At 36.2% G+C, this 14,855-nt stretch overlaps 1 protein-coding gene across 1 annotated transcript in view; it reads right to left on the reverse strand.

The window, feature by feature from the left end:
* Window positions 1-786: 786 nt before the first annotated feature.
* DCC (DCC netrin 1 receptor) overlaps window positions 787-14,855 on the reverse strand; it is a 1,459,593-nt gene continuing 1,445,524 nt past the window's right edge. The window contains exons 27-28 of the mRNA XM_074202006.1: window positions 6,424-6,566; window positions 787-1,411 (exon numbers count right to left, since the gene is read on the reverse strand). Of these exons, the coding sequence (XP_074058107.1) occupies window positions 1,322-1,411; window positions 6,424-6,566 (233 nt within the window). The 3' untranslated portion in view covers window positions 787-1,321. The remainder of the gene's footprint in view (window positions 1,412-6,423; window positions 6,567-14,855) is intronic.

Consider the following 14,855-nt stretch of genomic DNA (forward strand, 5'->3'; position numbering starts at 1 on the left):
CACTTGGAAACACTTCCTGAATCATGAGACACAACTTTGAAAAGGATCCATTGGATTTATGAAGTTTCACGTGTCAAATGGGGCCTTCCCCTCTGCTCCCTGAGCTTGGAGCTCATCACAGCAGCGGGCCTTGGGGGTCACCACTGGCCAATGTGTGGCTAGGTCCAGTTGTTTCAGTGACCTGTCAGGAGAATCAGGAAGGGCCCAAGGAGGCAGTCCTCTTGAGGGAAGAACTCTGCCTTTCCTTCCTTCAGGTCTGCAATTCAACAGTTTTCTGTGTCTAACAAGGAGTGCAGAGATCCCTGGTATCCTTGCTGGGCAGAGTTTGAAGTCAGCCTTCTCTTGGGGAGGACAGTCTCTGGGGAAGAGGAAGGAACTTCAGTCCTACTTGGGTGCCTGAAGGAGGATGGCCTTGGTGAAGCTTGGAAATGTCATCACAGTGTGGTATGGCCCCAAAGCCACCCATGTTGAAAAGTGTTCTATTACAAGCTTAAGCTCATAATTACTGTGTGTCTGAGAAGATTGCATATTGGATCCTCTTTCTGAAAATGCACTGTAGCTGGCAGGATGCCACCCATTGCAGATTTTTCATGTTTCTATTCTTTGTTCTCCGGATATAAATGCTAACCAAGAATGGATATACAAATACTTGAAGAAAATGGATGAATTTTTACAGCCACTTGCTAATACCCACCACTTGCGCAAGATGAATGTCTGAGTTATAAAACAATAGGCATTCAATGTTTCTTTGTTTTTGTTTATTTTTTTTTTTTTTGTGCTGTTGGGGAATACATCCATTCCTTTGGTGATGTGTAGTAAGAATTTTCTAGGGATGCTTTGTGGTTGAAAGTAAAAGACAAGTGATCTCCATGGACTTTACCATAACATGGAACTAGTTTAAATAATGCACTTGTATGTTGTAAGACTATACTGATACATTAAAAAAAAAAACCCTACAGAACTTCAGGCCCTGATTATGGAAACGGATGCATTATTTATGTGAATGGAGTCACTTTGTGTGGCTAGCTGATCAAAGTCAAGGGCCAGAGATACTCCAGAGACTAACTTTGACCTTGCTGTGAGACACTCCTTTATTGTTGATGTTGTTTGGTCTCCATTTTGAGAACTTTGAGATGCACAATGGGCATTAAATGGGTGGCATGTACCTCTCCAAACCACTTGAGGATCTTCCTTTATAGACAGAACTGGGGATCAGGTGATGTATTTTGTGTGTGCAGGTGTTTGTGGTCACATCGTTCTGTGAATGAAATCCTGATATGCTGCATGGTCCTGGAAAATCCACTTCCTTAATCCACAAGCTTTAGAAGGCTGAGCCTGTGATGGCATTGAGCTGCTTCATTAGCCCTTCCAAACTTGCCATTTGTTCACTCAAATCATCCTGCTCATATACCTGTGGAAAGAGAGAAAGTGAGTTGTCAATACATAGTAGAACCTGAAGGAAGAACAGAGTTATTATGAGATATGGGAAGCCTAGTCCTGTACAGTTAACTCTGTGTCACTGCAAAAGCCCTAGACAACATTTTATTATAGGATCATAGATCCATAGACCTCAGAAGCTATATAATCCAGCTCCCTTGCATTGTAGATGAGAAAACTGAGACTTGGAAAGTTAAGGATCTTGTCTAAAGTCACACAGATCCTTTGACCCTAGGATCAGTTTTCTTTCTTTGGTTCCATACCAACTCTTTTAGAAAAACTTTATTAAGGTAACTACCTAAACCTACCGGATGTAGATGTAGTGTGATGAAGAAATCCTTAAATTCACACTTGTTCAGAAGTGAAAAGGGTTGGGGCGGCTAGGTGGCGTAGTGGATAAAGCACTGGCCTTGGAGTTAGGAGTACCTGGGTACAAATCCGATCTCAGACACTTAATAATTACCTAGCTGTGTGGCCTTGGGCAAGCCACTTAACCCCATTTGCCTTGCAAAAACTAAAAACTAAAAAAAAAAAAAAAGTGAAAAGGGACTTTGTAGAAAGTACACAGAAAATATTCGAACAGAGGTTAGAAGGTCACTTTGGGTTGATATAATAAAAAAGGAAATATATCAGATGAGGGTTTGTATTAGGCCAGTGATGTCAAGCTCATATAGAAATTGGGTGTCACTAAACTATACATAATGATCCCTGTGTGTTGAAATAGTGACCTAGAAAAACACACATTATCTATGTTCTACTGTAATTATATTTAATTTGTTAAACATTTCCCAAATACTTTTTTAATCTGATTCAGGCTATACTGGGAGTGTCATCAAGAACAGTGTGGTTGCCATGTGTTTGACAACCTATGTTTCCAAATGACTAAAGGGAGAGAGTACTATTGATAAAGTTGATTCAAGTTGCACCAAATCAGGGAAGCAGCATTTTGTTAACCAGTACCATAGACAATGAAATAATGTAAGAAATTTTGTTAAAATATAGGGAACTTAGTCAAATTTATAAAACTAAGATTCAATCCTCAATTGAGAGATGGTCAAAGATTATGAGCAGTTTTCAGAAAAAAGAAATCAAAGCTCTGTATAGTCAAATGAAGTAAAGCTTTAAATCAATGTTGATTAGAGAAATACAAATGAAAACAACCCTGAGGTACCACCTCATGATTATCAGATCAGATAACATTACAGAAAAAGAAAATGACAAATGCTGGAGTAGATGCAAACAAATTGGAATAATGCCTGCTGGTGATCTACTCACTTTGAAGAACAATTTGGAACTCTTCCTAATTGTGCATAATCTTTGATGCAGCAATATCACTTCTAGGATTATATATCACAAAAAGATACAAGAAAAAGAAAAAAAGGATGTAAATGTATAAAAATATTTAGAGGAACTCTTTTTTGTGCTGGCAAAGAATTGGAAATTGAGGAGATAACCATTAATTGGGGAATGGGCAAACAAATTGTGGTTTATGATTGTGATAAAATGCAATTTTATTATAAGAAATGGGGAACAGGATGATTTCAGAAAAACCTGGGGAGACATATGTATTGATACAGAGGGAAGTGACCAGGACCAGGAAATCACTCTACTGTAACAATGATCAACTGTGAAAGACTTAGCTATTCTCATCAATACAACTATTCTAAGGCACTCATGATGAAAAATGCTATCTACCTACAGAGAGAGAGAGAACTAATGAATTCTGACTGCAAATTGAAGTACATACAGTCTTTTAACTTCATATTTCCTACTTTTTTTGTTGACCTGACTACTATGGAAATAGGTTTTGAAAGATTTTTCATGTACAATTGCTATTATATTGCTTGTCTTCTTAATGAGTTGAAGAAGACCCTGAGGGAAGAAAATAATTTGGAATTCAAAAAAATAAAAACAATGCTAAAATCAAATTAGAAATAGAAAAAAACAAACAAAAAAAGACAGTTTAAATCCTGTGTCAGACATTAACTGTGTGACCTTCGGCAAGTAATTGAACTTTGTTTACCTCAGTTTACCGATCTGTTAAAGGAACTAATGAAGAAAGTGACAAAGCCAAAGTTTCCTTTGCCAAGAAAATCTCAATGGAACAAAAAAAAATTTCTAGAAGAGAGTCTATTTATCTTTTTTTTGGATAAACTTAAAAAAACTGTTCTGTTTTAGTTTTTTTTTTCAGGCTTAGATATGAGTGAGCCCAAGTTCTTCTGGGAATTGGGACCCTGTGACTTTGGCTGCATAAGTATTAACCATAAGGAATAAATTGAGGTTGTTAATATGGATAATTATATAATTTAGAGATATTATTCAAGTCTCCTCACTTTAGTGATAAAAACATGAGCTCTAGAGAAATAAAATGATTTGCTTAAAGTCATATTTTAATAATATCCAGATTGTTCTTTTAACTTGAATTATCTGTATTTCTTGTTGCTGTTCAGTTGTTTCAGTTGTGGTGTCTTTTCATCCTATTTGGAGTGTTCTTGGCAAAGAAATTGGAGTGATTTGCCATTTTCTTCTCCAGATTACTTTTTTTAAGATGAAGAAAATTGGGTTAAGTGATTTGCCCTGTGTCACATAGTTAGTAAATATTTGAGACCAGATTTGAACTTAGGAAGACACGTTTTCCTGACTTTAGGTCAAAAACTCTATCCACTACTCCACCTAGTTGCCTAAATTATAAACTTGTTTGACTTTCCAGTTTCCTGTGAGTATGAGTCAGTTTCCCCATCAATAAAATTCCATTTTCTTTGTAAAGAAAACCAAGATGGGGTTGTAAGTTCTATTGTGGATGTGTTTCATTGCTTGTGATACTTCTGACCCTATATTCTTCAATTTAAATGGACATGAGATAAACATCATAATCCATTTAGGAAAAAAAGATTCAACAATCTAATATTTATTGTTGTTGCTATTATTCCAAATTGATGTTCAGTAGTTAGCAGCATATTGTGTTGGACCTGGAATGAAAGATCAAAATTTATATCTGACTTCCAAACTGAGACTCTTAGCTGTTTGACTTTGCACAATTTATTTAATCTCTCATTGCTTCTAGAATTCCTTAGAACCCAGGTCATTGGTAAAAGATAGGTTATATACATATTAGTGAAGGGAGATCCCTCACCCAAGATTCCCTATACTGGATTGACAAAATCACAGTTCCTTCCAAATTCCTATGCCATATTATTAGCTGGCATTTATATAGTTCTTTACAGTAGTTAAGTGTCATATATACAGTTTCTCCTTTGTGATTTATAATAATGCTGGAAGGCATTATCATAATTTTACAGATGATGAGACAGAGGATCAGGATGGTTAAAAGATTTCTCCATTTTTACATAGCTTAGGAAGATCAGATGTAGATTTCTAGCTCAGGTCTTGTTTCTAAAATTCTATATTCTACTGCATAGCCAAGTACAAAGCTTTGGGGAAGCAATGCATCATCATCATGTTCTGTTTCAATTAGCTTATTTTTTAAAAAGTAAAAAATAAAAATATAAATGTTGGCTCTATTGCCCACAACTTGCTATATATCTGAAACCAATTATTCTTTGATAGTATTATGCCATCTATGTCGATATTATTTGCATGCTGATCAAAATCAGCATCTGTGCCTACAGAGAACAGAAGCTGTTGGAAAGTTTGTTTTCATCTTATGATACATATTGGAATAAGATCCAAATGAAATGGCATAATATGATTCAAATTAGTTTTTCTTGTCTTCTTTTTTCTCCTCTAATTCTTTTTTCTACCCCCTCCCCAGATCTGATATACCATTTCCTTAGTCTTTTAGAATTGTATTCTGAAATCTATTCTGGTAGTTTATCCTATTGTTTTCTAAATAAATAGCTGTCTTAAGTTTCCATAAGCACAACCTTCTCTCATCTTTTTCATAATACATTTTGTTTCTCTTGCTTATTTTTATCCAATCCCTTCATCTGTTTTCCCTTCCTTATTTTCCCTCATTTTCCAGCAATTACTTTTTTGTTTGTTTTTTTCTTTTCTGGGGAAATAATACTCATTTCTCCTTCCTCTATTGGTGACTTCTATTTCCCGTTCTTCTATTTTCTTGATATATCTATTGAGTCTCTAAATATCCCTCCTCAGTCTTTAGCTTTCTTTTTGTTGTTGCATCTTTTCATACTTATTCACTTAACTCCAGCAATTTCTGATGATTCAGGAAGCATTTACACACAAACACAGGTCATTAAAAAAAGCAAAACATGGCTAAATCTAGATACTACTGAATATTTTGAAAAGAAACTATGGAAGTTAGGTAAATAATTTCTAACCTGCTTAAAAAAATCTACTAAAAAGCAATAGTTTGCTAAACATTTTTGGGAGGGTAGGTGTAATTTAGGGTAGGTAGGTGGTACACTGGATAGAATGCCAGGCCTAATGTCAGAAAGATTCATCTTTGTGTGTTCATATCTAATCTCAGACACTTGCTTAGCTGTGTGACTCTCAGGAAGTCACTTTGCCCCATTTGCCTCAATTTCCTCATCTATAAAATGAGCTGGAGGAGGAAATGGCAAACCACTCCAGTATCTCTATTAAGAAAAACCCAAATGGAATCAGGAAAACACAGGTATGACTGAAAAATTATTGAACAACAACAAAAAGTGATACAGTAAATAAAATGTTGAACTTAGATTTAGGAAGATCTGAATTCATAGACAATGTTGGATGTTTAATAACTGTATGACTGAGAGAGTCATTTAGCTGCTGTCTCAATTTCCTGAATTGTAAAATGAAAATAATTAATAGCATCAATTTCCCGAGGTTCTTCTGACAGTAAAATGATGTGGAAGAAAAAGAAAATTAGGTTGAAGAACCTAATTCAATCATCTGACTTAAAAAATAAATTCCTGAAAAGAAGAAAATTTGAAACAAAACAATGTTTCAGAGGGTTCTTTCTTTCTTCCAATGATGGTAGAAGCTAGGGCTTAGACTGAATGTGACAAAAAGTATCCTTACACTGGCTGGATCCTCTGGCTGCTTGTGTCCTTCTTCAGAAACTTCAGGGGCTGTAGGTACTGACACTGGAAGCAAAGGAGACCTGGCCTTTCCTGCCAATCCGAGGGAAGCTGTTTTCACATGAGTCTTGGTCAGGGTAGGACCTAGGATAGAAAACACATAGAAGTACAATCCATGGACATCACATATTAGAGAACAATATTAAGAGTACAAGTTGAGGCATCTAGGTGTCACAGTGGATAGAGCACCAACCCTGAAGTCAAGAGAACCTCAGTTCAAATCTGACCTCAGACACTTAATAATTACCTAGCTGTGTGAACTTGGGCAAGTCACTAAAACCTATTGCCTTGCCAAAACAAAAAACAAACAAAAAAAAAAAAACCTAAAACAAAAAAAAGAGTACAAGTCAAATTCTATTAGTTGGGGATAGTTTTACCTTATTGGGTTATTCTATAAAAACAAAATCAAAGTCTAAAAGCAGGCTTAAAAAAATGTCTTCTGAAAGGGAGGTTAAGGTACTGATTAAGCTACTCTTTGGTAGATGAAAATTCTCTAGTTAGGGGTAATTTCAAGTGGACTTCAAATCACACTAAGGGCTGCCTGGATAGTTGAGGCTGTTCATTAGCCCCTGTGGTGTCAGGAAAATTCCTTGTACAGACTTGCAGCTCTAGGCTGGAAAGCTTTCTGTCCTGCTCCCTAATGGACCTGCATTGTGCAAGGCTCTGGATAAGAATGATGGCATAGGAAGCCGAGGCCACCTTGCTCTAGGAATGGCTCTAGATGATACACTGAAACATAGTCCCTTGTGGTTGACTTAGTAGACATTAAAGATTGCATCCTTAATTCCCTCTGAAGGAGCGGACATCCAAGTAAGCCCTGCTTCTCTCAGGAACAGGTTCAAATCTATGATGCTCATGAAAGGCATTAAGTATCTCCTAAGTGACATTCTTCTACCTGGCATAATAATAGCTCACTGATCCTGGCTATGTGGAGGGAATCACAAAACTTTTACATTCACTGAATTCAATTCATTCCCCATGAACACTGATTAAGAGCCTAATTTGTGCAATACATTGTGAAAGCTGATACAAAATCATGCAAACATTGCTTTCTATTTAACCAAGGACAGACATATGTTTTAACCATTTGAGTGTTGTCCTTTTTTTTTTTAAGCTTTAACAAGTTATAAAACACAAGTGGAGGATTCGTGGAGGATAAAGACCAACCAACCAGTGTTTACCTGGATGTGCAAGGCATTTTAATAATGCCATGCAAAAGACGGAAGGAATAAATCAGAAGAACCAATAAAACAATTAGTAAAGATTACTGAGTACCTAATGTAGGCTCAGGACTATACTTGGCATTTCAGAGGATATAGATCATTTATTATGAAATTCCATTGCTATTGTTAGGTCCCAGAATCCTCTATCTGCACTTGGAAGAGTTTTCTGAGCTGATCTAATCCATTGCATTTAATATAGTAATCTAGTCTTCACTATCTTCTCTCTGACCATTTTCTCCACAAGCTACAATCTCTTGACAATTCTGCCTATACCAGAAGATCATGGCTTGGAGGAATTTTGCTCTGGGACTGATAATTTTATTGATTTTGTTCAATGTCTCAGTTCAGATTTGAACGTTGGTCTTCCTGACTCCAAGACAAGTCCTCTATCTATCCATTGTGCCCCCTATCTAGGGTTGATAACCACCTCTCTAAAACACTATTTCAGGGTGCATAGTGAATAGAGTACTGGTCTTGAAGTCAGGAGGAGTTCAAATCTGACCTCAGATACTTAGAAGCTGTGTGACCCTGGGCAAAACATTTAATCCCTAATCCCAATTGATTTCCCTCAAACCCCCATATTTCTCTCTCTCTCTCTCTCTCTCTCTCTCTCTCTCTCTCTCTCTCTCTCTCTCACACACACACACACACATACACATATGCACATGCATGCATGCAAGCATAGCAGAATTTTAGGATTAAGTTCTGAAAAGCTCTCTGGTCAATCTTCAGCCTTTTTTTTTTTTTTTTTTTTTTTTTTTTAGGATTTTGCAAGGCAAATGGGGTTAAGTGGTGCCCACGACCACACAGCTAGGCAAATATTAAGTGTCCTGAGGCCAGATCTGAACTCAGGTACTCCTGACTACAGGGCCAGTGCTCTATCCACTGCCCCACCAATCTTCAATCTTAAGATCCTCCCATGTCCACATAAATTCTGGAGCTATCAGTCATGACTAAATCAATGCCTTTGTTTTATCCTTTCAACTAAACTCCTTGAGGGCAAGGACTATTTTTTATTTTGCATTTGTCTGCCTTACACTTCTACCACTGGTGGTGGTGGTGGTGGTGGTGAAGCATTTCAGTACTGTACAACATTTCATTACTCCATTTGGGATTTTCTTGGCAAAGATACCAGAGTGGTTTACCTTTTCTTTCTCCAGCTCATTTTACAGATGAGGAGATTGAGACAAACAGGGTTAAGTGACTTGTCCAGGGTAATAGGAGAGCTGTCTGAGGCTGGATTTGAACTCAATCTACTCTACCACCTGGTTACTCCTTAGCATATGGTAAACAATTAATAAAAGTTTTTTCATTCATTCTTTAATTCATTCATCTAGAACTGAAAAGAAACTTAGAAGTCATTTAGTATAAATTCTTTTTAAAAATGAGGCGGTTGAGGTAAAGTGATTTGCCCAATTTCACATAACTAAGAATTGTCAGAGGTGGGATTGGAACCCATATCTTAGGAGACCTTAACTTGTTCTCTTTCTACCTGACCAGGATGGCTGTTCTCAAGACATTAGGGGAAACAAGAATTATGTTTCTCACATAGCACAAACTGAAGAGATAAACTGGACATGAATTAGGTAATATACTGAATTAAAGATTATTATAAATCCATAAGTCCCAAAATAACTCAACAAAGAATACAAAAATTCCATTCTCCTTTTCTGATTTATGTTTTTATATTGTAATATAATGGAAACAGTTCTGGACTAGGAGCCAGGAGACATATTTTGATTCCAGCTCCCACGTTTATTAGTTATGTCATCATGAACAAGTCAGTCTATTTCCCTGGGTTTCACTTTGTTCATCTGCAAAATAAGAGGAGCACATCAGATGGCCTCTCAGGTGCCTTTCTGCTCTAGTTATAATGATTCCAAGATTGGTAAAATGTCAACAAGCAAATGTCAATGGTAACATTCCTCTCAGGGTGATGAGGAAAGTACTTTGCAAACCTTGAGGTGGATTATTTTTAATGTCAGAGTTAGATGAGACCCCAGAGATTATCTCAGAGCCAATTCTCTCTTTTGATAAGTCCTTGAGTGAATAAAACAAATTCTAGAGCTCAGAGCTCATTGGTGGTAGAGCCAGGAATTGATCCTACTTTTACTATTCTATCCAGAATTCTTTCTAACCATTCCACTTTGTTTACTGATGAGTAGGTTGCTGTATATGTTAGTATAATGGTCCCAAGTGAGGAGTTGTCTTTCCCTAGACAGTTGGAAAAAGGTTCTAGGTGGTATTGAAAGAACAAAATGGCATCTTCAGTGGCAGAATCAGGGCTTCAGCCCAAGTCTCCCCACTCCCAGTTTAGTACTCTACATTCTGCCATACCCAAGCTCATCAATGTTTGTTCTTGAAAAAAATGGCAAGTCAAATCAGCTTAACAATCTATCCTAATCAAAGAAATATTTCTGAACAGCTTGCTATGGATGAGGCATGGTGCTGAGAGCTGGACATAACAAGTTAAAAACAAACCTCTAATTTTTTTTAAAAAGCTTATATTATAATAATAGTAAAAAATATTATGTCTTTAAAAAATGAAAAGCCATCTCACATATGCTATAAATGTATGGATGGTGCCATGCAATCAGGAAGAATCAGTCAATTAATATTGATTGCTTTCTTTTAAAGTGCCCAACACTGTGATAAACACTGATATGGTCACAGAGATATGGTGTCTTCTCTTAATGGAAGCTATAGTGTAAATAATGCTGGTATTATTAAGAGACTAATAGAACTTCTGCTACTAACAAGTTATTCTATTGGGGCCAAATCACTTAAATGTTCTGTGCCTTAATTTCCACATTTCTGAAATAAGAGGGCTAAACTGGATGTTCTCTAGGGACTCTCCTAATTCTATGATGCTAATTTCATGATGTATTTTAATTTATGAACTCAAACTTAAGTTTTTCTTAAGCTCTAGGGAGACATATATTTGCAGTTTGAGGGCATCACCACAAGATGGTGGTATTAATTATTTGGTAGGACAGATGGGCATCCTGTATCTTGAAGTCAGGTGACTGATATATGAAAATACTAGAAGGTGAATCCCCTTGCTTAAAGATATATAAAATGACTAATGTAACAATAGGACAAATATACAATTAAATTATATATATACTTATTAGAAGAATAAAAAATAAAATTTAAATGCAACAAGTACAGGGCAAACGTTGTTATTTCTACATTTATTCAGTTATTCTCTCATCAAATATTAAGGTTTTCAAAACTAAGAATTTAAGGATTTCTTATTATTGGCCATCTATAGCCTCACCTTCTTTCAGCAGATTCTCAGTGCTGCTTCATAGATTTGTAGGCTAACTTGTTACAAATGGTAGCTTGTTGGTATTGGAGTCTGATCTATTTAAATAATGATCAGTATTAAATGTTGCCTGATGGCAACATATATTTAAGTTCTTAAATCTTAAAGTGTGTGTGTGTGTGTGTGTATATATATATTATATATATATATATATATATTATATATTATAAATATATTTATAATATATTATAAATATATAGATTATAAATATATTATATATTTCAATAATGGAAATTAGTGTGGCACAGTAAACATTTTGAATTTGGAATCAGAGGGACTGATTTCACCTTTCTTATTCGATTTCCTCTTGATAAAATAAGGGAGTTTAATGAGAATTCTTCAGCTCTATTTTTATTTGTTTGGGAAATCTCTGTCTTGAATACAATATTTGGAATGGAGTATGCATTCTAGTGAGGTCCTGGGGTCTTATGTCTATGATAATTGTTAAGTCTTTTCTTTTCAGTTGAATCTGACTTTTCATGACTCATTTGAGGTTTTCTTGGCAGAGATATAGGAGCAGTTTTTCATTTTCTTCTCCACTCATTTTACAGATGACAAACAAGTTGAAGTGACTTGCCCAAGGTCACACAGCTAGTGAGTGTCTGAGTTTGCGTTTGAACTTAGGAAGATGAGTCTTCTTAACACCAGGCTGTCATTACATTTACTGTGTCACCTAACTGTGTCACCAAACTGCCTATGAAGCTACCAACAGATTCTAAATAAGTTCTAAGCAAGTGGGAGATAAGTGAAATCTGTGTAGGAAGCCAGAACTTGAACCCCCTATAAGTTAAATAAAATAATGGACTAATTAGGAAATGGGGACCCTGAGGGTAGTAGTCAGATTTGTTCTGGGAAAGTTGGTTCAGAATAATTGCTACAAAGAACTGACTTTTTAATTCTTCAATATTCAAGATATTTGGTTGTAGCTGCTTCTCATTGTAACAAAGTGATAAGTTTTTTGACAAATTTCTCTACTTTTAAAAGAATAACAGAAAAGTATCATACAATTACTATTTATTTGCATTTTAAGTGCTCTGAAACATAAATTACAATCAAACATAAGATCTTAATCAGTAGTAGAGAGGAACAGTAGTGTGAAAATGGACCTGGAGTTAGGAAGACCTGAATTCATATCTCTCCTCAAAACTTACTAGCAATGTGATACTGGGCAAGTAATTTAATGGCTTTTTGTCTAAGTTTTCTTAACTATAAAATGAGGACACTAAAAATACCTACCTTATAAAGGGTTGTAAGGATCAAATGAGGTAATATTTGTAAAGCATTTAACATAGTACCTATCATGGTAGGTACTTTGTAAATAATTATTCTCTATTTTCTTCCAGTTTAAGTTATTCTCACTGTAGTATAATAAAAGATGACCAAAATGGAGAGATTTTCTTAATTTTTATTTTTTTGTTTGAAGCTTTAATAAACATACTTATAGCATATGAGAGAATGGCTTTTCATTTTTTCAGAGACACAATGTTTTATAGTATTATCAGAATATAAGCTTTTTGAAAAAAATCAGTTTTTTTTTTAACTTGGCATGCCCAGGTCTCAACATCATGCCTTGCAAACACTTCACAAAAATATTTCTTTGATTAGAATAGATTATTTAGCTGATTTGGCTTGCCATTCCTAAATGCCATCAGTTTTCAAGAACTAACTGGAAAGGCTTTGATATGAAAGAATGTAAAGTATCAGCCTGGGAATGGGAAGCCTAGGGCTGAAGTCCTTATTCTGCTACTGAAGATATATATAAATTTATATCCATAACTTAACCTCTTTGGACCTCAATTTTCCCATCTGTAAAATGAGAAGATTGGGTTAGAAGGTCTCTAAAGTTTGTTTCAGCTCTGTTTAATATCTGCTATATTGACTTTATACATCTTAGTGCTCTGAAAGGAATAATTCATTATCTGAGTCAGGTCTTAACTGGTGGGGAAAAAATGCTTTGTTTGTAAAATCCCCACGTGGAATTGTTAGATATTCTTGACAGTTTGTTAATCACATTGTAAAGAGGAAGCTTTTTTGATTATCTCTAGAATCAGAACTGGGGTACATACAAAAGACACTTATCTGCCAAAGTGTCTTTATTTCTCCACCTGGTCCATAACTGCATGACCTGGCTGGTGATTCTGTTACTAGTATAACTATTATTCTTGTTTTTAAGCAATGAAAATTGGAGATGGTTATGATAAGAGCAAACCATCAGGAGATCTAAGAGTGAGTTCATGTTGAATTTGAGCAATTTAGTATCAGTTCCCTAAGGAATGACCTTTGGGGTTCAACTAGCTTGCTGCATTTGGATATGGACTTGATGATGTTAAGTTTGAGTCCACTTCCCTTGAGAACTGAGGCGGGACAGGGGAGAATGTATTGTATTCCCAGGTATGAGATGAAAGGAATATTTGTACTTGTGTTCTTTCTATACCTCTAAAGCAAATATTCCTTTGAAAATCTAATTGAGGGGTAGTTAGGTAATACAGTTAGATAGAGCACCAGACCTAGAGTCAGGAAGACTTGAGTTCAAATCTGCCTCATACACTTAGTAATTACTTAGCCACATGACCTTGGATAATTCACTTAACCCCATTGCCTTGCAAAAAAAAAGCTAATTGATATTAACTAATTAAATGGAACTGGGTGGGGGGGGGTGGAGTCAAAATGGCAGCATGAAGGCAGCATTTTCCAGAAACTCCTTCCCCCCAAAACTCCAAAAGCCAACAAATGATGACTCTAGCCAAAATTTAGAGGGGCAGAATCCAAAGAAAGGCTGAGTGATACATTTTTCCCAGTAAAAGATAACTCAGAAGTTCTGCAAGAAAGGTATGTTTCACCAGGACTGGGGGTGGAAAAAAGCTGTGGCCACAGCTCAGTGCAGCCCAGCCCAGCCCAGTCCAGCCCAGCCCAAAACAACAGTTTGAAGGGACTGTGAGAGAACTCTGCTACACCAGAATGAGTGTGGAGTGAGAATCACTGGCAGCAGAACCTGCAGCATGAATCGGGGGGAACCAGCCTGTACCTCCAGAGCAAAGCCAACAGTTGGTAAGGAGGTCAGGGGAAACTGCAGAAATCTCTCTGCTCTCCCTGGGGCAGGATTCTACTGTTTGCCCACACTCAGATCCAGTTTGCAGTTTGGCCTTCCATACTAAGATAGCAGGGATCTTCCTCACAGCTCCAGGGAAGGAGGAAGTGCTGTGGTCATCTACATATCAAAGCACAGGCAAGAGAGCAAATGCACTTGGAGGAATAAAGGTCCCAGTGGAGTGTATCAAGAAAATCACTAAGTCAGGTGTCCCAATAATACTCAAAAGCTCTGGAAGCACCCCCAAACCAGGCACAGGCTGGAGAAATGAGTAAACAGAGACAAAAGAGGAAAACCATTGAGAAATACTTTGTCTATGATCCTAAGAATCCTCCTCAATTTGAAGATGAGGAAGTACAAGCTCCTGCATCTAAAGACTCCATGAAAAATGGAAGTTGGGCTCAGGCTATAACAGAGCTCAAAAAAGATTTTGAAAATCAAGTAAGGGAGACAGAAGAAAAATTGGGAAAAGAAATGAGGGAGATGCAGGAAAAACATGAAAAAGAATTAAGTTTATTCAAGGAGATACAAAAAATGCTAAAGAAAATATGATAAAAATCAGCATAGGCAAAATGGATAAAATAGTTAAAAAATTATTGAGAAGAATGCTTTAAATAACAGAATTAGCTAGATGGAAAAGGAGATAAGAAAGCTCTCTGAGGAAAACATATCCTTCAGATGTAGAATGGAGCTAAAGGAAGTTGATGACTTTATGAGAAGTCAAGACACAATTC

The sequence above is a fragment of the Macrotis lagotis genome, chromosome X (genome assembly GCF_037893015.1).
Source record: "Macrotis lagotis isolate mMagLag1 chromosome X, bilby.v1.9.chrom.fasta, whole genome shotgun sequence".
NCBI lineage: Eukaryota > Metazoa > Chordata > Mammalia > Peramelemorphia > Peramelidae > Macrotis > Macrotis lagotis.